At 40.0% G+C, this 27,712-nt stretch overlaps 1 protein-coding gene across 1 annotated transcript; it reads right to left on the bottom strand.

The window, feature by feature from the left end:
• Positions 1–17,730: 17,730 nt before the first annotated feature.
• Positions 17,731–26,548, bottom strand: LOC117765293 (protein-glutamine gamma-glutamyltransferase 5-like). Its single transcript, XM_034591744.1, has 15 exons — positions 26,497–26,548; positions 25,777–25,971; positions 24,914–25,150; positions 24,250–24,368; positions 24,020–24,148; positions 23,739–23,916; positions 22,410–22,545; positions 22,063–22,166; positions 21,615–21,854; positions 21,375–21,410; positions 20,995–21,054; positions 20,298–20,522; positions 19,993–20,153; positions 19,136–19,275; positions 17,731–18,148 (listed from the first exon to the last, which is right to left on the bottom strand). Exons 1-15 carry the CDS (start codon positions 26,531–26,533, stop codon positions 17,992–17,994), a joined length of 2,154 nt encoding a protein of 717 aa, XP_034447635.1. The 5' UTR covers positions 26,534–26,548; the 3' UTR covers positions 17,731–17,991.
• Positions 26,549–27,712: the final 1,164 nt, after the last annotated feature.

Below are 27,712 nucleotides of genomic sequence, written 5' to 3'. Positions count from 1 at the left end.
GTGTGGGGGGGGGGGGGGGGGGGGGGGCAGTGTGTTTAACTGCTTGTATAATATGCCGCATTCACATTCTGACAGGCTGTCTCCTCTGGCTAACTGAAGTGCTGATGGCTCAGATGGTATCTATAATGTAAAATGTAGCTGTAAAATTTGCATTCTGACTGTGTCTTTGATCTTGCCTTTCATATCACTGCATCATTTCTGATGGGAGAGATACAACAAGAAAATGCCTATTAAATATTTAATAAGACATTATTCAAATATCATCATTGCTTTACATCAGATCAAATCTCTGCTTAGGACAAGTTGGTGCTACATCCATTACCTTAAAGATACCCTTCAACCACGACAACATTTAGAATAAAGATTTTTTGTAATAATTGTGTTTTTTTTTTTCTTATCTTTTTCTTTCAAATATCAAAATTTACTCCACCATTTACTCCTTCTCCCTCATTGAAGAATCCAGAATCTTTTCATTATAATTATACTAGTGCAATGCCCATTGTCAACCAGCCTGTCTGGAATGGGTTGTTTGCTTTGACTGTGGTGATGCTGGTTGCAGCTTTCTCTCTGAAACTGTAGAAGTGACCTGCAGTAATTGAATCGACTGCATGTGGGACCTTGAAGCTACCGCTGCTGTGCAGAGAGCTGTTCACCTATTCATTCAAAGTTCAGTGAAGCTCATTTCAATATGTAGAACCCATGTCATGATCAACAACGTCACTTGGGTTAATGAGTTCCAGCCTACGCTGCCACAGAGCACTGGCCTGTTTATTCAAAGTATAATAAAGATGATATTGAAAAACTCTCATGTCCAAATCACACCAAATTCAACACTGCACTTCCTTGGGTGCTAAACAATACACATGCAAAGTGGGAAAGCGATAAGATGAACGATTCTCTAAATATGCATTCCACATAAATACAGACAGATTGCTGGAATTATTCGATAGATTTGGTTGTATATTGATTGCATTTATAATATGATATGCTTGTTCAGACTCTTGTCTATATGAATCTAAGCGAAAGTTCTGTCAGGAAGACTGTCTTCTTGCGTATGCCTCCTAAGTCGCTATCTCTAAGCTCCATCAGCTCATTTTCTCTTTTCATCCAATCACAACCTGACACACACACCTTGAGCTAATCACCTGTAAGCTGTCGAAGTTAAAGGAACCGCCCTAAGCTGGTTTGAATTCTATTTATTAGACCGATTTCAATTTGTGCAAATTAATGATGAGTCATCTGTGCATACAAAAGTTAATCACGGTGTTCCTCCGAGTTTTGTGCTCAGCCCAATTTTATTCACCATATATATGCTTCCATAAGTAAACATTATTAGGACACACTCCGTAAATTTCCACTGCTATGCGGATGACACCAAATTATCAATAAAACAATAAAACCAGAACAATGTAATCAATTAACTAAACTTTAAGCATGTTTTAAGGACATACAAACTGTCCTTAATTGCTGGATGACCCGCAATTGTCTCCTATTGAGCCAGAGCCTTCAGCTGTCAAGCTCCTCTCCTGTGGAATCATCTCCCAGTTTCAGTTTGACACCATCTCTTTGTTTAAGAGCAGGCTTAAAACCTTCCTTATAGATAAAGCTTATATCTGTAGTTAGAACTGGTGCAGGGTCTGTCTTGGACCTGCTCTTAGTTATGCTGCTATAGGTCTAGGATGTTGGGGGACACACGTCAAGTCAAGCTTCTCTTTCCTCTTCTCCCTCTTTATCACATTAATGTCTCATCAATATATGTTACTGACTTGACTTCTTCCCTGCAGTCCTTTTGTCCTGACGTCCATCATGGGAGAGGGATCCCTCACATGTGCCTCTCTCTGAGTTTTCTACTTTCTGTTCCCCCTGTTGATAGTTTTGTTTTTGTAGTTTTTCCTAACTCTTGTTGAGTCAAACCTATGAGACAAATTAAGTTTACAGTGTTCTCTCTCCCTGCTGTCATTCAGCTGACAGTTTAGTACCGTAACCACTGAGTTCCCCTCCACCCATACACCACCTTAATGCTGGATACGTGGTCATCTCCCTTCAACCAAGAGTGTTCATCAGACGTCCTAACATCCTGTTCTATTCCTCATCACTACCACGAGTGTCTGGGCTGATTTGTATCAGAAACTACACATTCATAGGGCTGCTTCCATGGTGTTCATGATCTGAGAATCAAAGTATATTCTTAGTTTCACAATATATTATAATTTCAATCTAATTTACTTATTTTCATTAGGGACATTGCATTCTGGTTTACTATTATTCACAGTCACACCCTGTGTAGTGTTAGTCACTGTTGGTGTTATGTATATATATATAATTTTTTTGTTATATGTTAACTAATAAAAGAACTTCATTTTTAACTTGGCATGAGTTTGTCTGAAACAAAAAATATATATGAGCATATATGAGCTTTGATACATTTACTGTTTTAAATATTTTTTGTGAGTTTTTTTGTTCACTTCTGTTTCTGCACAACACTAATCCCATAAAGCCAGTGCCTTTGTGTGATTACCTGTGTGTATGCATTGTCATGCATGTTGTATCAAGGGGCTCCTGCAGAAGCTTATCAGCTCCATAAATAGAAGCAGCTCCTGGCAGGTACAGTAGAGCAGGCAGTCTTGTGACAGAGCTGGTGAGAGGAGTAGTGGAGATTTTGGGGGGGGGATTCTAGTTTGTGAAGACGCCAGGATGAATGCAGTTGTGATGAAAATAATAGATGGATAAGAGTCATTGAGGATATATTTAGTATGAGGAAATAATTACAGATTGCTCTTTCTGTGGCGTTCTCTTCAAAACGACAAAATTAGGGACTATTTTGCAGAGAAAGACGGCTGTTGATTGATTTATTGAATCAGCTCTGAACATTCAGTTGATCACTAGTTACACATGGTCCTTTCTCTGTTGACAGTGAAATTAACCACCATAACCATAAATATGCAGAAAAGGCAAATCCAGTAAAAACCAGGATTAAGAGACCATCTGCAAACAGTGACACCCAACAGCTTTGTTTTCTTTTATTCCATTGTACATGAGACATTTTCACACACACACACACACACACACACGCATGCACGCACGCACGCACGCACGCACACACACACACACACACACACACACACACACACACACACACACACACACACACACACACACACACACACACGTTTGTACAGCTATTTTAGTGAGGACAATCATTGGCATAATACATTCCCTAGCCCCTTACCCTAACCCTAACCATCCAAACTAAATGCCTTAACCTAACCATAACCATAACCATAACCCTAACCCTTACCCATAACCTAAACCTAATTCTAATCCTAAGCCTAAAACCAAGTCTTAACCCCCTAAACAGTGCATTAAAGGGGGGTCACAACGTGAGGACCAGCCAAAAGGTTCTCACTTTCCCAAAATGTCCTCACTCAACTGGTCCTCACATAGATAGCTGTACAAGAGCACACACGCACACACACACACACACACACACACGCACACCCACAGAGTATAGGGCATCTTCTCCCTCATTCATCCTAATGCACTGACAAGGCCTATACCTCCATGTTTGTGAACCGAGGTGGTAAATGATGACATTATGTATCAGCCCACATGATGAACGAGCTGAAGCAGCAGCAACAATACCCAATGAAAACCAGTCAACTTTCAGCACTGATGTACAAGAGACAGCCTGCTGCACCCACACAACACATACATGCTAACATCAGATGCTGGACGCAGACACACACAGGTCCAGCTTTCATCCAACTGTAGTGCAGGTTTTAACAGAATTTCCATAAAATCTGCAAAAGAAAAAATACTAATTAATGGAAGTTTTCATCCATGGCCGTAATGTGAATATTGCCTCTTTGACTCTCATCAATCTCATGAAATTCAAAGAGATAGTGCAAACATTACATTTCAAACATATTTTAAAAAACTTGAACGTAAACATTGAATTTTCAACCATGAGTATTTTACATAAAGTTCCATTACACAAGGAGCCTCCACAACAACATTTGTTTCATTTTAATTTGCTTCCATTTCCCTGTGTTCATAAGCTTTCTTTGACGCTGCTCCCAGCCACAAAATGAAAGCATTTTAAAAGCACTGTGGCATTCTTGATGATCAGTTGAACAAAGCTATAAAGACAATCAAACACTGAATGAATTTAATTATTTCTCAACCTAAATTCCAATTACCTTCGCTGAATTTACATAACCTCGATGTAAACCATTCCCCCTGTCACCTTATCTTATTTTCCCTCTCTCCCTCCTTTGTTTGTAAGTGTATCAACTTTAATTCTCTCTGGTATGGTGACTTTTGGCAGAAAATTAAACTTCATATTTTCTCTCGCTTCCTCTTTGTCTCTCGCTCCCTCTCTTTTTCCACCCTCTTGCTGCTATCGAAATGCGTGCAGCGTGAAATTAAAGCCAATGCATTTCTGACTCTGAAATAAATTTACCCCTCTGATGAGGTTGGAGTTGGTCCAAGGCTCTGCGATGAAAACACTTTTTACACTTATTTTCCTTCATGGTGGAATTATCCACTGCTTATTATTGTCTGGCATACAAGACTCTCTCCTCTGGGAATGCAGAGCTAGCCGCTTTCTCTCACGATTGATTCCTTTTCTGTTTGTGTCTTAGAGGATCCTTGTTTTTCTTTTGAATTTTGACCAATTCTTCCATGAAGGGGAGAAGTATTTAATTTGACCACATAGGTTGAAGCAAGCCCGAGACTGGGAGATGTTGATGGACGTGAGCCAGCGGCTTACAGTCCCATCACATATCGTCACTACCGCCCTAAGACCGAACCTGAAACTCTAGTCCAACAACATGCATGTCATCTACTTGGTAGACTTGAAAGAACCCTGGGAGGATAATGTTGATGAATAAGACAGACTGCAGAACACTGCAGCTAATGGCTCTGGATCAGGAGGAAGATGCTAGGGACATGCACCCAGGTCTGATCGACCTGTGGTGGGCCGGCCTTAGAAGAGGGTGTCTTGTGATTAAAAGGCCGAAACACCTGATGACACTTAGGTACACAACTGAAGACATGTCCCTAACATTGGCTGGTGGTCACTAACATCCGTTAACATCAACTGGCGGTAGGCATTAATTTGTGCAGTACGTACAATAAATATACTCCATCATGTCCTATGTTTTAAAATGGGGAAGTGTTTGGTTTAAAAAGGCATAGAGGTAATGATGTCTGATCTACCGATGACACTAACATACGACAAACGCAAAAATTTAAAAACAAAAGGAAAGTATCTCCCGGTGAAAAAGCAGTGACACATGTGGAAGACACCAACGAAGATGTCAAAAGACTTTGTGGGGATAAGAGCCGATGACGGTGTGATGTAAACATGATCACGCTATTTATGCAGCGGAGTTAATACGTCACTTCCTGTCTCTGTCTGCTGCACCCTGCATGTGTGAAACGTGTAACTGTGGGTAAACTCCATAGCCAATTCTTCGGATTTTACCCAGAGGTCATGTCTGAAACCAGCTACACTGACCAAGTGCCATGTTAACAGTCTGATGCCTGATAGGGAATTTCTGCAGCTACATTCATTATTCTGTCATCTGCAAACATTTGCTCTCCTAAATTGCCGATCTACTCTATACACAGGGGATATTTTGCCTTCTGCTACTAATATATTTCAAGAATCTGTATTCAAATTATGATTTAAAATACAATATATAAAAAAGATTATTGTATGCTCTGTGGCTAAATGAATGGCATCTGTAATACTGCCCGTATTAACAGTGCCCTGTATTAACCTGCCTGTTTGGAACTGTTCTGGACTGTTTTCTTGGCCTGTGTTAATGCTCCAGAGCTGCTGTGAAGTTAGAAAAATGTTTTTCATAAAATTAAACAAAATTTGCTCTATTACTGTGTGTGGTTTATATATCTATAAAAGTTTGAGTGATTGACTCAACTGCTGCATGTCAGCTATTTTCACAGGTCTGTTAATCAAGTGTAAAACTATTCAAAATAAAAGCTCTGTAATTCAGCTTGATCTTAACAATTGACCTGCTGTTTGACCCATTTGCAGATCACAGCTGTAGTTTATCTGAGGATGTAGAAGAAAACATGTTCACCTCAGTCGGCAGACTGAAGGCTTGCTGCATCAACCCCCACTAACTGCTACAGAGAGCTGGTCACCTGTTATTCAGTTTTTATTACTTAACAATATTTAATTAACAATACACATGCAAAGTGGGAAGTCGATAAGATGAACGGTTCCTGAGATATGTTTTCCACATACAGACAGACAGTGGTTTGTGGAATCAGTAAGTAGATAACATTAATACTGATGTGAATAGAACTGAAACAGTAGAAAGAACTAATTATTTTAGCACTGCTCCTTTAAATGACTCCAGCTCACACAGGGGAGCAATGGATGTGATTTCAGCACCATATACAATAACTTGTTGTTTGAAAGGTATGAAAGTTGCGGCATTAAATTTTATGCATGGGGTTTCCAGCACTGCTGCCTTGGCAATCGATCAGCTTTGATAGCCCAATAGCACCTTCTACTGCAGCAGCTCAACGAAGATATATGCTGGTTCAAACATGAGCGAAAAGGGAGCTGAAAAGGAAATGAGAATTACTCCATCTAATAAAATATTGATTATTAAAACATACAGTTCCGTTTTCTTTCATATAAGAGCTTCTCAGCCTTTTGAGAGTGAAGACGACGAGTGTTGAGAATTACAGCCAGTCCCGTTTTATTCATTACTTTTTTCCTCATAGCCCCAGGGGTATCATTATTGTTCAATTGGCAAATAACCGTCTTGCAACTGTTTCTCCTTCTCCACTCATCCAGAAAAATTGCCCATGTATCATCGTCCTCAGAGGCTGAGAGCCAGGACCATATTTCAAATTTGAGTTTATTTCCCCTTTAATCTTTGATGATTATAACTCAGGCAGCAGTGCTCCAACACTCTGGGGCTGATTATTCATTCACCGGCCCATTTCTCTCCTGGCTGCAGGTTGCTCCCAGTTCAGTCATATTAATCAACCGCCACTCTAATTGACTGATTAAGTCATGTCTCCAGAAGCCAAAATGGCTGACTGACTCATTAAACTACAAACTATAGGTGCAAAATGGCTGGCTGCAATCCATTATATCTGACTTTTATGGGCAGTAGGATGCTTTTTTTGTTTTCACACTGGGGCACTACATCCCTGATTGACAATTTGAGTGATGGAGTGATGGAGTTTAGTTAGTGATCAAGTAACATCATTGGTTGGCTGAATTTTTTTAATTAATAAATTTTTGGACAGATATTAGCTAATTGAAATAATGAGCATATTGCCAGTGTTGTAGTGCAGGGTATAATTAGGTATACGATGTACCCACTTATTTGTCAATCAGCATAGCGTATGCATGACCCTCTGACTGCCTCTGACTGGTTAGTCCTTGTTGCCTTTGCTGGGTAGTTCAGGTATGATTAGTGGTTAATAGTAAGTTTGGATACAAATATCATAGTAAGCTAATCACAGGCAGAGTAGGGCGGTTCATGCCTGTGTTTGCCTTCCGAGGAAATTCAATAATGATGCGAACTCCCCAAACAAAAATTTCGTTTTAGCAAAACCGACCTTGTGCAGTGACATTGGTGCTGCTAGCCAGCAGCTCAGGCAGTGACGGTAGTTCAGCGCCTGCAGCGTCCCCAGCGTTCCCCACCACCGTCAAAGAAGATGCTGATGGTTACAGAGATGCTGCCTCTTGTTCAACAACGTCAAGTGAAGACGTCAACCACAGTGAGCCCTTTTTACTTGCAGAACCATAAATTATGTTAATAACACGCAGTGGAGTTGTGTAAATAGTAATATTTGCTAGCTAATATTTATCCAGTAATATTTGCAAACTGTGACTGAAACTGCTACTTGTTGCTTGTGAAGTTTTTGTGTCGGTCTTGGAGGGGAAGTGATGCTGTATTGGTCATTTATAGGAATGTGATCGATGCCAGTGATTCACAGGAGGGAATTAGGGAAAAGAGCTTAGACCAGACCATCACCTGCGAGCCGTGAGGACAGTTGAATACAGCGAGAATCAGTGATGCTGCCTTTTCTCGTGCCGCTAAAACTTCTGATTCTTCTGACAGGGATCTAAAAATAAATTTCTACCAAAAAATAATAAATGCACAAAAAAGATTTTTGTCGAAAGAACTGTTGCTTTAGAATTCAAACAATGCACATAGAGTATAACAGCTTCATCTTTTAGCAACTGTAATTCCACTGAAATATTTTATTGCATGAGGCTCGAAGTCAAATCTGAATATATTTCACAGTCACCTGATTGTCTTTCTGTCTGATGGTTGTCATTTAGTGTGCTTGTTGATATTTGACACACAAATGGGGGGGGTGATAAAGTGCTTAAAAAGTGCTTAGAAATCTGGCAGAGATTTTTTTCAATTTTCTATGGGTACAGATGAAGTCAGAAAAGCCCTTTTTAGAGCCCGCTGTACTGTACTCCACTTTACACAGCACACCTGTGGTGCAGTTGTAGTCATAGAAAACTGAAAAAGTATCATGTAGCAGGTAATAATGACGCATTCTGAATTTTGCTCAAGCATCCAAGACAAACAAGTGCAAGCCACACATTTGTGACAGTCACTTTTCATGCTGTGCTGATGAATTGTATAATTTTAAGTTTCCATTAACTGACTCAAAAAACATGATCATAAGGGCCATAACCGAGACGACACTGAGAGATACAAGGTGCTAATCTTGTTTTTGGAAACACTGGAAGAAAACTCTGTATGTGTTTTAATCTTTATGTAATTGTACATTTTGATAGTTGTATTCTATATGTTGTGCTGCATTTTGTTACTTATATGTTTTATTTTAATGCTGATATGGACCTTTGAGTCTGAAATAAAGCTTTAGAAATTTGATGAGATGACCCGGTCAAAATTCCCCAATCAATAGAACTGACATTATGACGCTGACCAATGACATCATGTTTGAGACAGAATTGACTCTAATAAAAACCTAAAGATTGAAGTCAAAAACTGTTGATGAAGATAGAAGTAGTCTCTCCCATTGGTTTCTGAAAGTGGTTTTGAAGCTCAAACTGTCGCCATCTTGGGTTGGGGCGAATGAAGACTGGTGTCCGAACCATGCCCTCAAAGCTCAACTATACCTACTCAGGCTAAGGAGCTAAGGTAGATGCTATCCTGTGTTGCTAACCTGCTAGCGCTGCAGTCTTTTTGCTGCAGGATGGACCAACAATCGTAACGTGAGGAAAGTTACCCTGAAATTATTCAACAAAACCTGAATGTATGGTTCACGGCCATTTCTTGTTTGAACCATTTTTTTCTGCTTTTAGGTTAAAATTGTGAAACATAAATCTTTTTGATCATTTAGCCTCTAGCAATGTTAGATTGAGAATGTTAGAATGACAGAATCTTGTTGGCAACTGTAGTTTACTGTACATTAACTGGGAAATTTGATCCAATGTACTGTAGTCTCCAAACACTTAGTAACCAAATCATTTTATCTTCAATGCAGGCTTCCAGCAAAAGGAGGTGTCTTGATTATTTTCCAGTTCAAAACTAAATCCACAAATTACATTGAATGACTTTTTACAAGCTTTCATTGAAATCTCTGGCTTCTATAAAGTGTATATAAACTATGAAGGAACTTTAAATGACCTATACTTCTATGTCAAAATTAGCGATGTTTTCATGAGACTTGGTCCTTCAATGAGGATGAATTTGTCATCTGGGTCCCGGACTGAAAAATAAGGCCTATATTAGAGAGAAAATGTGTTTTCTGTGGGCTGCCAAGTGCCTGTGCAAGAACCTGCTGGGGCCAATCCATTTATATTAGGATACCCCGTAGAGTTTGTCTACGGGAAAATGCGCTGACCGGGGACATCCATCTGCACCGAGCTAATGAGGCAGCGCTGAGTTTTTGAATATTGTTCATATTGGATCACACACACATTCTTATTCAGGCACACAAGAGACAAAAACAGGCAAAATTACTGTGGCCCTAGACATGCAAAACATATCATTATTTTAGAAATGCTTTGTGTTTTCTGTCATGTCTAAAATGTCGTAATTTCTTTAATGCTATGTTTTCTGAAAAGCTTTTTTCCCGAAATATCAAATTTGAAGAAAAATTTACCCAGCGTATTTCCTAAATTATCTTATTTAATGATGTGTTTTCTGAAATGTCTTTTTGAGACATCATCGTGAAATTTGAAATGTCTTTCTGAAATGTTGCAGCATTTCTGTATTCTTACAACTCATTGTCTATTCTGAAACGTGATTAGTGAAATGTTGGCGTTTCTGACGCATCAGTTTTTTTGTGAAATGACTTGTTTTGAGAAACATTTAAACACTGTGATTTGTTAAATATCATATTTTCTAAAACGTGTTTTTCATGAAATTTTGGAACTTCTTGTGAAATATAGTGTACATTTTCTGAAATGTTATGTCTTGTGTAATTTTTGTGTACACAAACACATGTTTTTGCTTGAATGTAAACCTACGCACAGAACAAAAACTGAAGTCTTTACACATGTAAATTACTGCGGGTATGCAAACATTCATGCCAGTGTACTCTACAACACGTGCAGGCACTCACAGTCCCACACAGCTACACAGTTTCATTGTCCGTCAGTGTTAATGAAATCCACACTGATCGATGGTGAAAGACAGGCCAGTCAGGCGGCTGTTTAGCCGCTACAGCAAACAAATAGCCTCGCTGACCACTGCACCTCCGGCTATTGGGGGCTGAATCACAGAGCAGCATTAGCCAATGTTGCAAATGAGCTATTACACCAGTGACCTTCGGGACAAACCCATTACCCAGTGACAATAGACAGCAGACAGAAGCTAGATTCATTATCATAATTATCAGCGCCGCCTTTATTGCAGCTCGTTGGGGTCGCTTGTTGAGGTGCATGCCAGTGTATGTGCGTGTGTGTGTAAGCACAAGAATGCGAGTGTTAGCAGCAGGTATAGACCATTACACTACTGTGAAGAATTATCTCCTTGATAGCTCGGAGCATTTTGATTGAATTCTCGCGTACGATATCCTCAACAATGAGGAATGAAGTTTCAAGTGTTTTTTTTATTTTTCACCATAACGTGTTAAAGCTCCAGCTCTAACTCTGGAGAACATGCCCATTAGAAATCCTGTCTCAGTCAGTTCACAGGGGTTTGAGGATGGACGGCAGCTTCAGGGCGTTGCAGCTGTTCCATCTGTTCATGAAAATCCATCAAATGCCGATCCATCACTCTGTTGACTTGCAGCAGGAAGTTTGCAAACTTCTGTTTCTTAGGCCGCAAGACAATGAGGGTGAGATAAGCAGCACTGAGTGCATCAAAAAAAATTATATTAACTTTACAATTGATGTGACTTGATGCATCGTTGCTGTTTGAGTCGTTATAAAAGCTTTTGTTCACATTGTAGCCTTGGCCTGAAAACATCATGCGATTTGAGCTCGTATTTGACTAGTTTTTTTAAAACGCCTGACTCATTGAAGAGTGGGACAGAACCGAGTCGGGATGATGGTCGGGAGGTCCTCAATGGTCACCCGATGGTCGGGTGGTCCTCAAGTCATCTGTCTGATGGAAGTTCTGTCACAACTTCCGTCAGACAGAAGTTGTGACAGGTCATACATTTTGACCCATCATCAGGCTCTCGCACAGTTGAAGCAAAGTCAGGAGTTGCTTTCCCAAACTCAGGGGTTCTTACAGACTGTTACAGATATCAATGTATTATAACGTAATGTAGTTACAGCTGAACCAAAAAGCTCACGTCTTCCAAGCAACCTGTGTGTCTATATGCCGATGCCTCTTTTTTTTTACTCTTCGGTACAGAATCGAGGCAGCATGTTTCTCCCTTGTTAGCATTCTTAGCAGACAAACTTTGACTAAAACACCTCTCTGGAGCTGGTCTGGAGGAGCTAACACAACGTACAGTGTGAGCACATAAATCATGAGCTTTGGCATCACACCTCAGAAAATGTACTCGTACAGGGTGAGGTGAGATTTAACAGGTGAATTTTTGACCAAATACATTTTTATCCTATTTTAGTATTTTAAGATTAATCCAAATTGATTTTTTTATACTGTAGTTTATATTTCATGTAATGTTTTCCTGTTTACAACAATCAATCACAGGCAGGGGGGCAGGGGGAACAAGGTGAAAATGCTTCATTCTAAGAGGCATGCAGATGGGTTTGGTGGCTTAGCTGGCAGGTTGTCAGACTCTGATTTGGCTGAAGGAAAGGAATGGTGGAGCCGGGCAGGCAGGAGAGCAGAGCGGTGGGTCTGAGCAACCTGTGGGACAAGAGACTGGGCAGGACGGACTGGGCACTGAGATCCAAATGGGCTGTTTGTCAACGAGGACGTTGCTGAATGTAACAGGTTTGGAGGGAAACAGACGTAATGATTCTGAGGCACAATCGGAGCAAAGGATTAGTGAAGAACATAAAACGAACTTGCAGACGGATGAGGACTTGAATCAGCTTTGGCTTTGTACTGCAGGAGACGGTTGAGATGATTGTAAGATCAAGGTGTACGAGTGGAAACGGCCTGAGAAGGAACCAGGTGGGAAGCCACACACACACACACATACATTTTGCATTTCTGTTGAATATAAAGGATCAAATTTGTTTCAGAGGATCTTTCTGCAGATGAAGGAAGTAAATCACTCTATTTATATGAAGCTTTTCCAGTCTTATTGACCACTCAAAGTGCTTTACAGTACAAGTCGCATTCAGCCATTCACACACATATGTATACAGTGCTTCTATACACAACACTTTTTCTATCACACACCATTCATACACTGTTGGCTCGGACATCAGTATCTTGCCCAAGGACACTTCAGAATGCAGACACGAGGTGCTGGGGATCAAACTACTGACCTTCTGGTTACTGGTCAACCTTCTCTACCTCCTGACCCACAAGCTGACTCAGCTTTTGTGTCAACATTACAGTCCTCTATATTTGGACCATAGACTGTACATGAAGATGGATGACATGACAGCCCCTAAAAAAGCGAAGCCAAATCATCTGGATTGCCCCCAAGTGGCTGGCTGCAGTTCAGGTCATAAACCCCACCTCCGACATGGACCAAACAAAAATTAAATTAAAGATGGTTTCTGTAATTTTAGGTAAATTTGGTTCTAAGTAGTTATTTAATTATATAAAAACAAGGTGAAACGTCATGATTGGTCATGATTGGTTGAAAGTGTGCATCCGCAGGACTTTGGTTCCAAATGACGTGACCAGCTCCAAGTGGCAGCACCTGTATCCGGGAAACTTTGGCTGCAATTTTGTACAGTGGGAGGAAGTTGAGAGACATCGTCCATCTTTACATAAATTCTACAATTGGGAGTCAAAGCTTTGTTCAGCAATTTAAACATCACAACAGCATTGATTGCATGTCTGCAGAACCCCTTCAGTGCCTGTAGACCTCACACTGGTCTACAACGTTGAAAATAGTCCGCTATGCAAGTCTTGTGGGCCGAAATAATTCCGACACATTTCTTATTTCAAAGAAAAGATGTAAAAAGTCAGTCTTGCTGTGATTAAAATAACATATGGGTCCATTAAAACTAGTCAAAGAAAGAAGTCCAGTAACTTCACAACCCAGGAGTGTGCTATAGATGAGTTAGGACATGAAGGGATGAGGGAGGGGAGGGGGTGTAAGAGGTGAAGGAGAAACAATGACGAAACAGGGGGAAAGACAGATGATCAAGATGGATAAGAGGAAAAGATAATGAAGAGCAGATGGATGGGAGGGAGGGAAATCAGTGGAGTCAAAAGGAAGGAGAGAATTAATAGAGGGTGGAAGGAAAGAAAGAAAGAAATTCAATCAACACCAAGTAACCAGGGAAGATGGATGGATGGATAAAAGAAAGAAAGAAATGCAATCAATGCTCAGGAACCAGGAGAGAGGGATGGATGGAGCAGGGGATGGCTGTAAAGAGCGAGGGATGACGAAAGGGAGGCGGTGACGTGGATCCATTAATAATTTATGATGGCCTCAGCTTTTCAAAGCGGCCCAGCGGTCCCGCTCTCTGCTTTCCCCTGACGTTTAATTTGTCTGAAAATCAGCGAGCGTGGAGCCTGATTATCGTCTCCGTCTGCCAACGCCTCCGCCTCAGTCTCCCTGACACCAAGGTATAGGATCACAAGCTGTGCTGAGCGTCAGCCTGGAATCGTTTAGGTAAAAACCTGTGAGCAGCACCTATACACAAACAGTATATACAGGACGTGTCTGTCGTGATGCATCTCTGAACCTCTCAGAACAGCCTGAAACTGAATACCCTCACTCTGACCCGAGATATTCTTTATGTATGAGGCGGATATATTGACAGGGAGAAGTGTGAGATGTGCAGTAATGTGCCCTTGTCTGAGGTTTGTCAGTTTGGTTTACAGACTGTCTGATGGGCTTGGGTCTGAACAGGGGACAGAATTTTTTTTCTGTATGTGGAACACATATCTTGTGAACCGCTCATCTTATTAGCCTCACACTTGCCATGTTTAATCTTTATGGTCCAGGGAAATGCAGTGTCAAATTTGGGGCCTTTTAGACACAATATGTTCAATAACATTTGAACATGAGACCCCTGTAGCAGTCAGTGGAGGCAGGGCAGTGGACTAATGTGTCTTCTTCTACATCCTCATATAAACTACAGCAGTGGTCGGTAGTACTCTGATTATTTTTATTTCAACATATCAGACTGACACACACATTACTGTACCATTACTAGCTAATGGAAAACATTGACAATAAAAATCTTAATTGCAGATAAACCAGGTAGGACGAACACAAAGTTTTCTAACCTCACTCTGCACCATAGACTGTTTATAAAAATCTCTGCACACAACGTCCAGCACACAAACAATAAGTTCATTTAAAAAAGTGACAGTATATTGTAGAACTGTTTGAGGAGGACTCACTAATTTCAAGGAATCATTCTGAAGTAGCTTAGGAGCATTAACACAGGACAAGTGAACAGAACATTACAAACAGGCAGGTTTAGAACGGGCACTGCTAGTTCCTACTAATCTGAATGAACAACATTATTTATAACAGTTTTAGAAAAGCAAACAATCAGCAAACTTGGCTTTAGTGCTTCAGTGATTCTTTTTTGAGACATCTTTAACCAACAAATATCCACAATCCTTTCCGTTCACGTCTAATGTCATCTATGTCACATTTGTGCTCCAAATAGGCTCCACAGAAAATACACTGAATCTTCTTAAATGAAATCAGGACAACAAAAATAAAAATGAGTTATATGTTAAGCTTGCTACTATTCCACTCTCAAAATGTCACAGTGGTAAGTTCAATGGAAGCTTCTAATATTGACTTTAAATCGATTTTTGCTGTCACCAGTGGGGGGTTAATAGTTCAAACTCCCAACCTCACATTTGCAGACTCGTATCTCTGGCTTGTATTTTGTTTACATTGTGCATATTTTTCATAGTTACTTGTGTTTACATTGTATTGTCTTCGACTATCTCCCAGTGTGACTAAAAAATGAATATCTTATCTTACCTTATCTTCTCTTATCTTGTTATGAAAACACAAAGACACAAACAAGTTGGTCCCTGCATTTTTCTTTTAGCCTTATAGTAAATCCTTTAATTCCCCGAGTAAGATCCCATGACCCGGCTGGGTTGACTGAAATAAAATAAAATAAAAAACATGGAAAATTTTCGTGAAATGCAGTAAGAAAACAGCAGATATACATTTATTGGATGCTCCAATGCCGCCACCTGGTGGTGTTTTTGTGGTTTAGCAATAAAACACAATCCATCCTATAACCTGTAAAGAGGCTTCCCACCATTTTTGCAAGTCAAAGTCATGTCTGTGAAAAAAAAAGACGCTGGAGAGGTTTGATAACATCAGATAAAATTTGTCAGATGACTTCACTTGAGTATTTTCATTGGTAGGTCAATATATTAATTTGAAAGAGCAGCCATGTACAAGGAAATATGGGTCCAACAAAAGATGCCACTGAGTTGCATTATGGGAAGTTGCTGTTGGCTCTCTACCGTTTTCATTTCACCTTTTTCAAATCTCCCAATGTAAAGAGAAAACTTGGGATCAAATTAGAGCTTGAATTTTACAACTAAAATGTCCGTGTCCTTTTCTCAATTAAATTCCACAACTTGATGAGTGCAGAGACATAAATGTACACTGTCCCTTAAAGTGAAATTCACAATGACAAAAAAAACCCATCACAATTATTAGTATCTATATATGTAAAGCACTTTGAGCTGCATTTCTTATAAAAGTTTCTATACAAACAAAGTTTATTATTATTAATATTGTTATTATTTGTATTATTATTATTAACAACAATAAATCACAAAACACAAGGGCAGATTAGAAGATTTGTTGTTGGATTTTGTGTTTTGCCATAGTGTTTTCTTATTTGCCCTTCAGGGCCACCGTAGTTATGTGACTTTTACTTGCATGGTAAATTTTAGGGTGTTGAACATAGGGTGTTGTCTCAGTAACCAGACAAGCAGGAAATCAGATGTAACGTATATTGGTCAATGGAAGGTGAGAATCTTAACTTACAAGATTTAAATGACAAGACAACAATGGTCATTGTGATTACATTTTAGTCATGTGTCAGTTGAAAAAATAAATATATATATATACACAATATATGTGTATGCATTTCTGACACATTTCAGATACTTGCCTTTTTTCATTCTTATATAAGGCTTATTGTACTATTTACAATATGTATTCTTTATGAATGAATAATCAGTGGGAGGAAATACACTGTCACCAGGGCCCCTCCTTAATTAGATAAGTATGAGCCCAGATAGAAAGAATTTGACTTTATCATCAGGTGTGGCTACAACCAACCAGATAACATGAGTGTGAAACCTTCCTTAGCAAATACTAGTTTGAGAAAATAGCTGTATATGCAAAGTCCTCTTGTTCTAGATCTTTCAACCTTATCTCACAGTCTTCATCAGGGGATAGAGTTGTATGTTTGTATTTTCATGAAAAATGCATTTAGCTTTTAAGATGATATTTTTACACTACTGGTTGGCTCTTTTTTTATTTTATTCCTTCTGATATGGGAGAAAATGTATGGTTCATGTATTGCAATTGGATTTTCTTCTCATTTCCTGTGTACATGTCAGTTTGTGACTCTGTGAAATTAAACCCTAGGAAAGTGTTTTTTCACAGCAGAGATTTTGACTTGTCATGGCAGGAAAGGTTAAGGTGAAACAAGTTTTGCAATGACACTGACACCAGCTCACCGAGTGTGTTTAAGAGTGTGTTTAAGAGTGCTCAGCCAGTGATACAGCTGCTGAGGGAGGTGGGGTCTGATGTTACCTGTCTGCTCTGATTGGATCAGTGGATCAATTCCCCTTATGTTATTGATTACTTTTAAATAACATAAAAAAACAACGTGAACGTGTATCACAATACATTGAAAACAGTTTGTAGAAAAAAATGTAGTAAAGAGTACAGATATCTACTGATATATGTAGTGGAGTAAAAGTAAAAAGTACTGGAAAATACATCTACTTTAGTAAAGTACAAATGAATGAAACATTTTCTTAAGTAAATATACTTAGTTACATCCCACCACTGATAGATACCCAACTGATGTGAACATATTTAGCACAAAACATGTTGTATAAGTATAATCTGTAAAATAAAATATATGTTTATACAATAATCATGCACTGTAAAAGTACGCTTTGGATTGTAGTGTCACCTAGAACCAAATATGACATCAACATGGTTTGTTCAAATGTTCAAATCAGGCTGAGTTTCATGCTTGTAGCTCATTTTAGCTGATGGAGATTTAAGCCACAACATAAGAATAATACTAATCATTATAAGGAAGTGTTAAAAAAAACATACCATCCGTATATCTAAGTGCGATCAAACGAGTGTGTGCTATCTGACTGTACACATAGGGTTCAGGAAGTTGCTGAAGCTTTTAGGAGGATGCACCGTTCCCTATGCTTCAATGATGGAGACTTTGTGGAAGCTCCTGGACACGACGTTGGGGCTGTTGCTGTGCGAGAACGTGGCCATCAGCACTTTGGTGCCCGGTGAAGAGGCCATGATGGAGACAGTCTTCTCCATCTTCTCGCCTTGCTTTAGATGAGCCAGCCTGGCAGAGAAGGAGGAGAGAAACCAAATGTTGTCAAATTTTAACTCAAACAAACAAACAAACACACAAACACACAAACAAACAAACACACAAACACACACACACACACACACACACACTTGGATGCAACATCATCTTTCAGCTGTTACAAAAACACACATGGCCACATTCCCTACAGCACATTTCTCAAATCTAAAGAGCCGATATTTTGTAAAAAAAAAGATCATATTTGACAGCGAGTAAAAGAGGTGATGAGAGGTTTGTGGTCCCACAGCACAAAACAATTATAATGTAAGTACATGGGTGACGTGAGGGTTGATTAATCCGACCAATTATACAACCAGTCGTTTGCCAGCTACCGACTACCAGAATTGACTTCTTGCCCTTTTTCATGAAACAAATGCCAGAGCAGTTTTATTGTTCCACTATTTAGCTTGATGATTTATCACCTTTTAATATCTCCACTGAAGCTCTTCTCGCTTATTATTCCTCTCTGGGTTGAAACTTTGGCTTTATCGTCTGGGCCAATAAAAAGCCACAATGGCTGCAGGGGACTGGGATAATAGAGGAATGGGACCAAGCCAGGAAAAGTTGGACTCAAAAGTTCACTCTTTTATTAACAAAGTTTGTTGAAGCCATAAAAGAGCTGGAGGATGAGGAAAAGTAGAGGAAGAGCGAGAGGAGGTTGAGGTGGTAACCAAAAACAACCCTAACCTTAACAATGATGATATATATAATCGTATCCCCTTCACACTTGGCATGTGCATTGCAAAGGGCCCTAAGAACACACACACACACACACACACACACACACACACACACACACACACACACACACACACACACACTTGGATGCAACATCATGTTTCAGCTTACACAAAAACACACCTGACCACATTCCCCACCGCACCTTCCTCAAACCGTGTTTTTACGACATAGAATGAAGATTGATTGTTTCTTTTTAAAACAACATTCAAACACACATACCTGGCCTCGTGTTTTCCTTTCAACAAGCCAGATCCCTCCACTGTCAGCACAGCTCCAGTCAGAGTTTTTGTAAACTCGTTGGTGAAGGACACCTGGACCGTGTGCTCCTTGTTTATCTGGATGCTGTCCCCTCCTTCGATCTGCAGAGCAGCAGGTTACAGGATCAGAGGCTCAAAATTAACATTGCCAGAGACTTGTGATCACTCCATTATCCCCGGAGGGGGCTGATAAACATAAAGACTATTGATATGAGTCACTTTGCATTAACGTTGATTTGGTCCACTTCTATTTAGCTTTTTATTAATATGGGCCGGGTCTTTTTTTGTAGAGTTGCCAGGTTCTCCCTGTGTCTTTGTGGGTTTTCTCTGGGTAATCCGACTTCCTCCCACAGTCCAAACACATGCAGACACATCAGGTTAATTTGAGACTCGAAATTGACCATAGATGTGAATGTGAGTGTTTACCTCTGTATGTTGGCCTTGTGACCTGCCCACTGTTTGGCCCCAGCTCTCCCACGACCCTCAAAAGGATAAGCAGTATAGATAATGGTTTGATAGATAGAATGTATAGCAGAGGTCATCACTATATATCAAAAATGGTGTAGTTGTTCAGGTGTTGATCAGAGTGAAAAATATGATCTTTACTTTTTATGTGCCGTCTATCAAACGTCAGGACTCAGCAAAGGGAGCAGAATTTGTATTTTCTGCTCACAGGTTTTTGAGTTTAGGTCAAAGGGAACACTGGAGCTGGGGTTGAATTGTGTTGGACAGTGACAACTATAAAAGAAATCAAAGTGAACATAATTTATTCCTTATACTTAAGTGAACTGAAGAGTGGGGAGACTGGCTGCTGTTTACCTCAAAACTTATCTGTGGTGAGCTTATGTTGAATTCCTGTGAATCCAGGACTCTTTCTTTAGTCCGAACGTCCTTTATCACCACTGCAATATTCACAATTCCGTCAGTCGCCAGGACCGACTCGTACTCAGACGCAGGGATGGTGTGCTGCAGAGTCAAAGCTGCAGAGAACGTAAAGGAGTTAAGATTCTCCAGAGGTTTGATTAAGCAAGCAAATAAAATAAAAAGTGTTCAAATTAAAAAGTAAGGTTATCCAACAACATTGCCAGGGGGTACATCCAAGTATTTGTTACAGGACTCTTTACCTTCATGCGCGAGTATGTGCACCTCTTTGTGCATTTTCCAGAAGCTCTCCTGTGGGCTGCTGTTGTACTTTTTAATCTGAGCGTCGACATGTTCCACCAGGACCCTGGGTTCGCTCAAGCTATTAGTGACCTTTACACTCATGCGAATGCTCTCACCAACTGATGGCTTCCCTATTATGTTTAGGGACACCTCCAAACCAGATGACGTTTGTCCTGTATATGAAGCTGGGAGACGTGTACATTGTGTTAAACAGATAAACCAATTAAGAAAAGACTGCATTTGTAATACTTTAAAAGATGTGCTATTACTATTGGTATCCACAGTTACTTATTTGCGCAAACTCATATTACTCATTTATTACAACTAATTAGTATGTACCTTTTTAGCAGAGCAGTTCAATGGGTATCGGACCCCTGACTCTGACATTGTTAAAACTTTGAAAAACATACACAATTGGGACAATGTAAAAAAAAGGTTCTGTGTTTTTATAGAGCTTTTCTAGTCTTGATGACCACTCAAAGCCCTTTACAGCAGTTTCACCCAGTCACACACACATTCATACAGTGCAGCACTTTTTCTATTGTACACCACACACGCTGCCCACACAGGGGACATTTGGGGCCACAGCCTGAGTTACAGTCGCCTAGAAGCCAGAAGAGTGTTTGATTTTTGACACTGAGATGAATCAAAGCTTACCTGCTTCTTCTCCCAGTCCCTTCGTCATCACAGCAGAATGCATGAAGCAGAGAGACCCTGCTGTAAAAGGGAGATTTTGTTACTCGTGAGATTGTTGTTCCCCAAGGGAAATAGCTGGACTACATGCTGTGAGCCCACTCTTCAAATTAGACTTTGTGCAAATAGAATGACAGAGGCCATCATATAGTTTCAAACTCAAATTGTCACAACATTAACTTTTGTTTTTGTCTTTTTTCCGTTCTGCTCCATTTCTCAATCTTTGATCCTTAAACTAAACATTACATTTGCCAAACAAAGTCATGCTGAGGTATTTGTTTGCACATATTTATTCTTGCATGGGGAGATGAGGGTGAAGATGCTTTGTTAACAAAGCCACTGACCTTGTGTTGTCATTCTTCCAAATCCAGGTTGCGCCCCTGAAAAGGGAAAGAAAATAGGAGGATAATCTTTATTGAACATATGGAAAACAAAGACAGAGCATATCTTACTTCAGCTGTCTCCACATTTTGCATTTGCATCATGCAGACTCTTCTCAAAACACACAATTGTACTGTATCTGTTTATTGTATCTCAATAAATCCCTCTCTAGAAAGCCTCACAGCCACAGGACCCTGTCTTACTTTTCTTCCTCTTATAAGCAGGGGTCAGATTCTCTGGGGTGTCTGAACCAATTCTCTTGGTGTAGATCACCTGCCCCACCAACTCAGAGTCCACCATCCTCTCCACCACCACTCCATTGCGTACAATTAACCGTATGACGTCAGCGTCAACAGAGGCAAAGATGAACGAGGTGTCGTATGGGGCACTGAGGCAGCGTTGCTGAACAGCAGCTACAGGGCATGGGCCACAACAGAATATACCTGCAGAGACAAGATCAAAAGTCAAGGTCAATTTCAGTAAAATAGCAGCAGATGTAGAAAAATAGCAGTATTTGTCGTAAAATAACAGTTTATTGTCACATATCAGCTCATTAACACTCAGAGGTCAGTCGCCTTCCTACAGAAACTTTTATTCCAATCACACTAAATACCAACAATGTATTGAGGACAATGTGGAGCAGGGACCCACCAGCACTTTTCTCTTGGGGTGTGGGGTCCACTACCTGCCAGCCATCAAACCCTGCACCGAGATCTGGTCTTCTCATCCAGCACTCAACCCACACATGGAAGTTCCTGCAGGACATACAGGGATTAACACACACACACACACACATAGAAAATCAATATGAAGTGTGAGATGAATAAAATAGATGATCACAGACACATAGGTAGCTACTCTTCTCCTGATTCATATGCTCACTAAGTTCAGGGCACAACAGTCAATGCTGCTTTTACTTTGAGTGTAAATTGTGAGATCACACTGATGACTAAGCAATTCAAATACCGAATATCATCTTTAGAGTTAGTGACACCAACCAGAGACTGTCCTTGGACAGGTTGAGCTTCTCCCCTGTGCTCGAGTAAAACTCTTCAATCGTCCTGCTGGCATTAGTGTCATGACCTGCGTTAAAGACCGTCACCACCCTGGAGGGAATCCCCAGCACTCTCATTACTGGAACAAAAATAAACATAAATCAGCCATCACTTGTAAAACCAAAGTCCTGAAGTATTAAACCCATCTTAGTAGAAATATAAAGGACGTAAGATGTTTTGAGTAAATCATTTCTACTTCTAATAGTATCCAGTCATGCAAGTGGTTACTATATTTAGTTAATTAATTATTGACTAATAATTTGTTTATCTATTGTAATGTGAACAATTTGCCCCTTCTGTGAAAGACCGAATATGATCCAATTCACATTTAGAATAAACTGACACCAGTGCTGGGATGTAACATTTACTCTGTTACTGTACTCAAGTACATTTATCATGTATCTATACTTTACTTGAGTAGATTTATTTTCAGGTACTTTTCACTTTTATTCCACCACATATATCAGCAATACCTCTACAATTTTTCAAAGCATTGCGTTAAATGTGTACATCATTTTTTTTAGAGGCCAAGACTCTGCCGTAATAATGTTGTGTGGCATGAGGGAATAGTAATAATTATACTTTTATACTTTAAGTATATGTAAAAGTGAGTTCGGACTTTTTTTCTTTTTCCATCACCGACTGACACAATATCAAAAGGTAGCAAACATAAAAAGACAAATATTGCATAATTAATAAGATTGTACGTTGGGACTATCAAGAAATTGAATTCAAAAATGGAATGGTCACTGTATCCCACAATTCTCATAATTCAACTTGATATCTTCTTCTCATTAGCCCCTCTCTACCTGGTACACAAGTTCCTAACAAAGGCGTTCTGTTGTAACCCTCTGTTGGGGTTTTCAAATTTCCATTGCCTGATGCCACATTCATTTTACATATTATTTGAGTTATTGTAATTACCAATTTCTGAAAGTATAAATTAAATAAATGAGTAAAGAAATATTCATAGTGAGTCACAAGTTGTAATTATAGCTAGAAAACTTGTTTATTTCTGACAGCCCCATATCAGATTTGGAATTTACTAACCCGAACAACACAAATACAGATGCCAGTTCATTCAGTGTAATTAAATTAGGTAAAGAGTATTTCAAAGCTCCACATGAACTATTCATATAATCATCCTAAGCGTTAATCCTCTGGATGGATGAGTGGCTAATAACTGGAATAAAGCCATATTATAATATAAAGTAGATATAAGTATCACTAAAAATGATAGGCCTATAATTTAAATGATTCAGTTGTTCATACCTGTGCAGAGGACAGATGCAAAGACCCAGCACTGTCCGTAGCGCACGGGGCTAAAGTTGGATGAGACCCAGCGGCGCAGGATGTCAGCACTGCCGCTCCACTCTGTAGGATTAACACCACCTTCGTAGCCGCCCTGCCACTTCCCGTGCAGAATACCCAGGTCATCATTACAGTTCACCTGGAACAGGAGGACATACGTTACTCAAGAGTCACAGATTTGGCATTAGAGGGAGAGTTTGTGTACTTTTATCGCCCATGTTGTTGTGAGTGCTGTCTCTCACCATGGCACAGACCACCCTGCTGAGGTAAACGGGGTCTGCTCGCAGTATGTTATCCCTGTTTTCGTTGCTGAGGTGCTGAGGGCTGACCTCCAGCAGCTTCAGACATGCTTCCAGGACCCCGGGCTCATACTGCACATGATGAAACACAAACTGAAGCCTGCTGTATTTTTAGCTGCTGTGATTATACACGAGCCATTCATGATAGTTGCATGTTGCCGATTGTTACATACCTGACCAAACGACCACGGACGCTGACAAACATTTAGATTGGTGCCCATGAACACCAAGCCATAATCGCTCTTGATGTACTCTTGTAGTTGGGCCTCGTGTGGCATGTACACTGGATCATCTGAAAAGTAATAGAAGTGGTGTGGGATGACTGGAACGAAACAATAACAACTACAAATCCCACACTGCCGTTGTATGTCACGTCAACAAGTGCCGTTTAATTTTCCCCCCAAGATTCCTATAAGGTCACCATGACCTTTGAAATCAAATCTTTGACTCCAATTGACAACTGGTTAAAGAAATTACCTGAAGGAATAATGGAGATGCGGAGATATCGCATTAGCGAGGCAAAAAATAGCTATCGTCTTATTTGCACAAAAAGATCTGTAATCTGTTAGAATGGCACTCAGTAGCCAAGGCCCAACAGTCTCCCGAAATGCAATCAAGCTGCACCAGATTGTCACCATCTCAAAGATATTTCATTGAATCAAATATTCCCTTGGAAAACGGTGAAAGCACCTTATCCCACATTGTTAAAGAAAGTGATAAAACATTCCTGGATCTGCCCCCCTCATCCAGATCTGCAGAAAAATTTAAACAAACAAACGAACCAAGAGACAGGAGCATAAAACAGTTACAAGATAGAGTTTTCCTTCATGGACCCACCTTTCAGCCAGGGGTTGCAGAGCAGCACAAATGATCCCACTGCGAAGCTCCTAATGGTCTGCCTGGTCTCTGTGTGCAACAGGAGGCTATACAGGGCCACGGAGGATTGAACAGGGGAGCAGATGTGGATGGTGACTGACTCTGAGTGCACGCTGCCTGGGTGGATCTTGGCTGACCAGTGCTGCGGGTTGGGCCACTTGTCAGAGAACTGGACTGGGATTCTCTCTGACAGACTCCCTGCACGGTGAAGGAGAAGTTACTTAAAGCAGGACGATGCAACATTTGAATGATATACACATATTCCCTTATAACAATAAAACACCATTTCTAAATTCAATGCGCTCAGAATTGAATTGGAAATGGAGTCCGATTTTCTCCACATTGTGTTCTTCTTTCCCTAACTTATAAGGTTAGGTTGGGGAGGGAGATTATTTTAACCGAACACAGCCTAAGACCCTTCCTACACTAATGCAGATATTTTGCAAAACAGACTTTTTCCTCTGTGTTCCAGCCTCTCGTCCACATAAGAAAAATGACTTTTACAAACACCTACCAAAGTGCAGATTTTCAAAAACTCTACTGTGTATCCGTGTGAACATGTAAAATGGACTGGGGCTCCAAATGTGCAACATGGCAGCATTTGTATCCAGAATATTTTGGCTTCATTTCTGGATAGTGGGAGGAAGTGGACATGCATCATCCATCTTTAAACCCAGAGGCTGGAGAAACAACAGTCCTCAGTGCACTAAGCGAGGATGGCTATTATCGTGAATGACTATAACTTCTAAGAGTAAGGCTATGTTATGTTTTTTCTCTCACAGTCTTGTTTTAAACATGAGCAGATGTTTTCCTGTCTGTGTTACCTAGCCACACCTCCAGGACCAGGGCCTCGCTGTGAGGATTCCATGACCGGCCACGGAACCGCAGAGTCAGCTTGAACGGTTTCCCTCGCCGCAACACCAGGTGTTTTTTGCTCAGACCCTGAGTCTCATGGGAAATGTGGTTTTCATGAACCTCAAAGTCGACTAACCTCAGTTGGCAATGGCCATCGTCAGTGCCTGAAAAAAAACCCAGATCAGGTATTGTGAAAGAAGCGTTGCTGGAAAGACTGTAGAAGGAAACAAGGAGAGAGGGCAGTTTGGGAAATAAAGGTAAAGGTAAAACAATGTCAAATACAAAACAATACGACATTTAGTGCCAGAAAAATACTGAAGTAAATAAGTGTTATTGAGAAACCACATGTCACATAATTTGGCAAAATCATTTAGTCACATTCCAACTATGCTTTTTTACCTTCACACCTTATCAGCCTGTTTGTGCATTTATTAACTGAACTTATTAAAATACATACAGACATCGTTTCAACTAAGAAATAAAAGAGCTATAGAGATTCTGATAGAGAGGTTGTCATGATTTCTCTCTAGGCGTCTTGCCAAACCAGAAATTAGATAACTGGGTGGTGATAAGTTTGTGTCAAATTATGATAAATTACATTAATACCATTCTTTTTTATGAAGCTTGCACGCGTCTTTGTCTGGAGCAGAAGAAGTTAAAAATGAGCCTGAGTTACAGCGTGAACTCACCGCTGATGTAGTGTGTTGTCTGTTGCATGCAGTCCATGGTTTGACAGAAGTGAGTTGCGAGTGACTGAAGGAATGAGAAGCATGTTCCACCTCCCCACTGATAACCATCTTAATTGTTTTTACATATCCTGCTCTCTGCAGTGAAGTGGCAAAGTATTCACCATTTTTTTTAAAACAATCGTTAAACCAATCAAGACGAGCTTGTTGAGCAGCAGCAGATTTCTTTGTTGAACTATTCTTTGAATTGCATTTTTCTTGTGTTAATTTACTATATATTGTAAGGTGTCCATAGGTGCCGTGAAATAAATAGTTTTTACATTTGTGTCAAAAATACAGCATTTATTACATTTTAAATATAACATAATCCAATAATATGTAATAATTCAAAGCTTATTTAACAAGACACCACAGAACAGTTTCAACACAGATCAGAATTTATTGATTAATGAGCCTGTGGGAGCCCCCCAAAGGTCACTGTAGTTTTATTCTCTCATTAGTAATTCAGTTTTACATTCAGGTTTGTGCAAGAAGTGGTTGTTTGCCAAACGATGGTCACTGGCCATGATATTACATTTTAGAAATCTCTGTAAAGATTCTGAACGCCAAATTGCCCCTGATGGTTACATCGGCAGTATGTGAGTGATGCACATAGATATATGAATATGTGTGAATGGGTGAACGGCAAAACTGTACTGTGAAGTGCTTTGAGTGATTATTAAGACTAGAAAAGTTATATATAAACACAGACCATTTACTTAATTTACTTGTATGTGATGCAGATAATACTGCTGCAAAATTACTTAGAGACCTGTCACTTCCCCTATGGATATAATGAGTCAATGATGGTGATGATAATAATAATGGTCTATGTGATCAGGAAGTGATGAATCAAAGGTAAAATGTCAAGAGAAACATCTTGTCATGCGACACACGCCTTTCTCTAGAAAGAAAGCCATGAACTCACCACGGCAGGTGACGGAGTTAAGGATTGACATTGAAATTTGAAAATGGAAAGCGTCAGTTTCTTCCTTTATATTCATTCACACGCCCTAAGAACACATTTCTCTGGAAAACTGAAGTGGCTAAGAGAATGACTGCTAGGAACCACCCATACATACATACCAGGCTGTCTTCTTGTTGGCTTTGATCCAGAAAATTACATTTTTCTTCTGTGACCCACAGTTGCAAGTCAAGGCCGAGGAACAATGGATTCAAC

The sequence above is a fragment of the Hippoglossus hippoglossus genome, chromosome 7, assembly GCF_009819705.1.
Source record: "Hippoglossus hippoglossus isolate fHipHip1 chromosome 7, fHipHip1.pri, whole genome shotgun sequence".
Lineage (NCBI taxonomy): Eukaryota > Metazoa > Chordata > Actinopteri > Pleuronectiformes > Pleuronectidae > Hippoglossus > Hippoglossus hippoglossus.
Note: the sequence above shows the minus strand (reverse complement) of the source record. Positions and strands in the feature narration are given on the sequence as shown.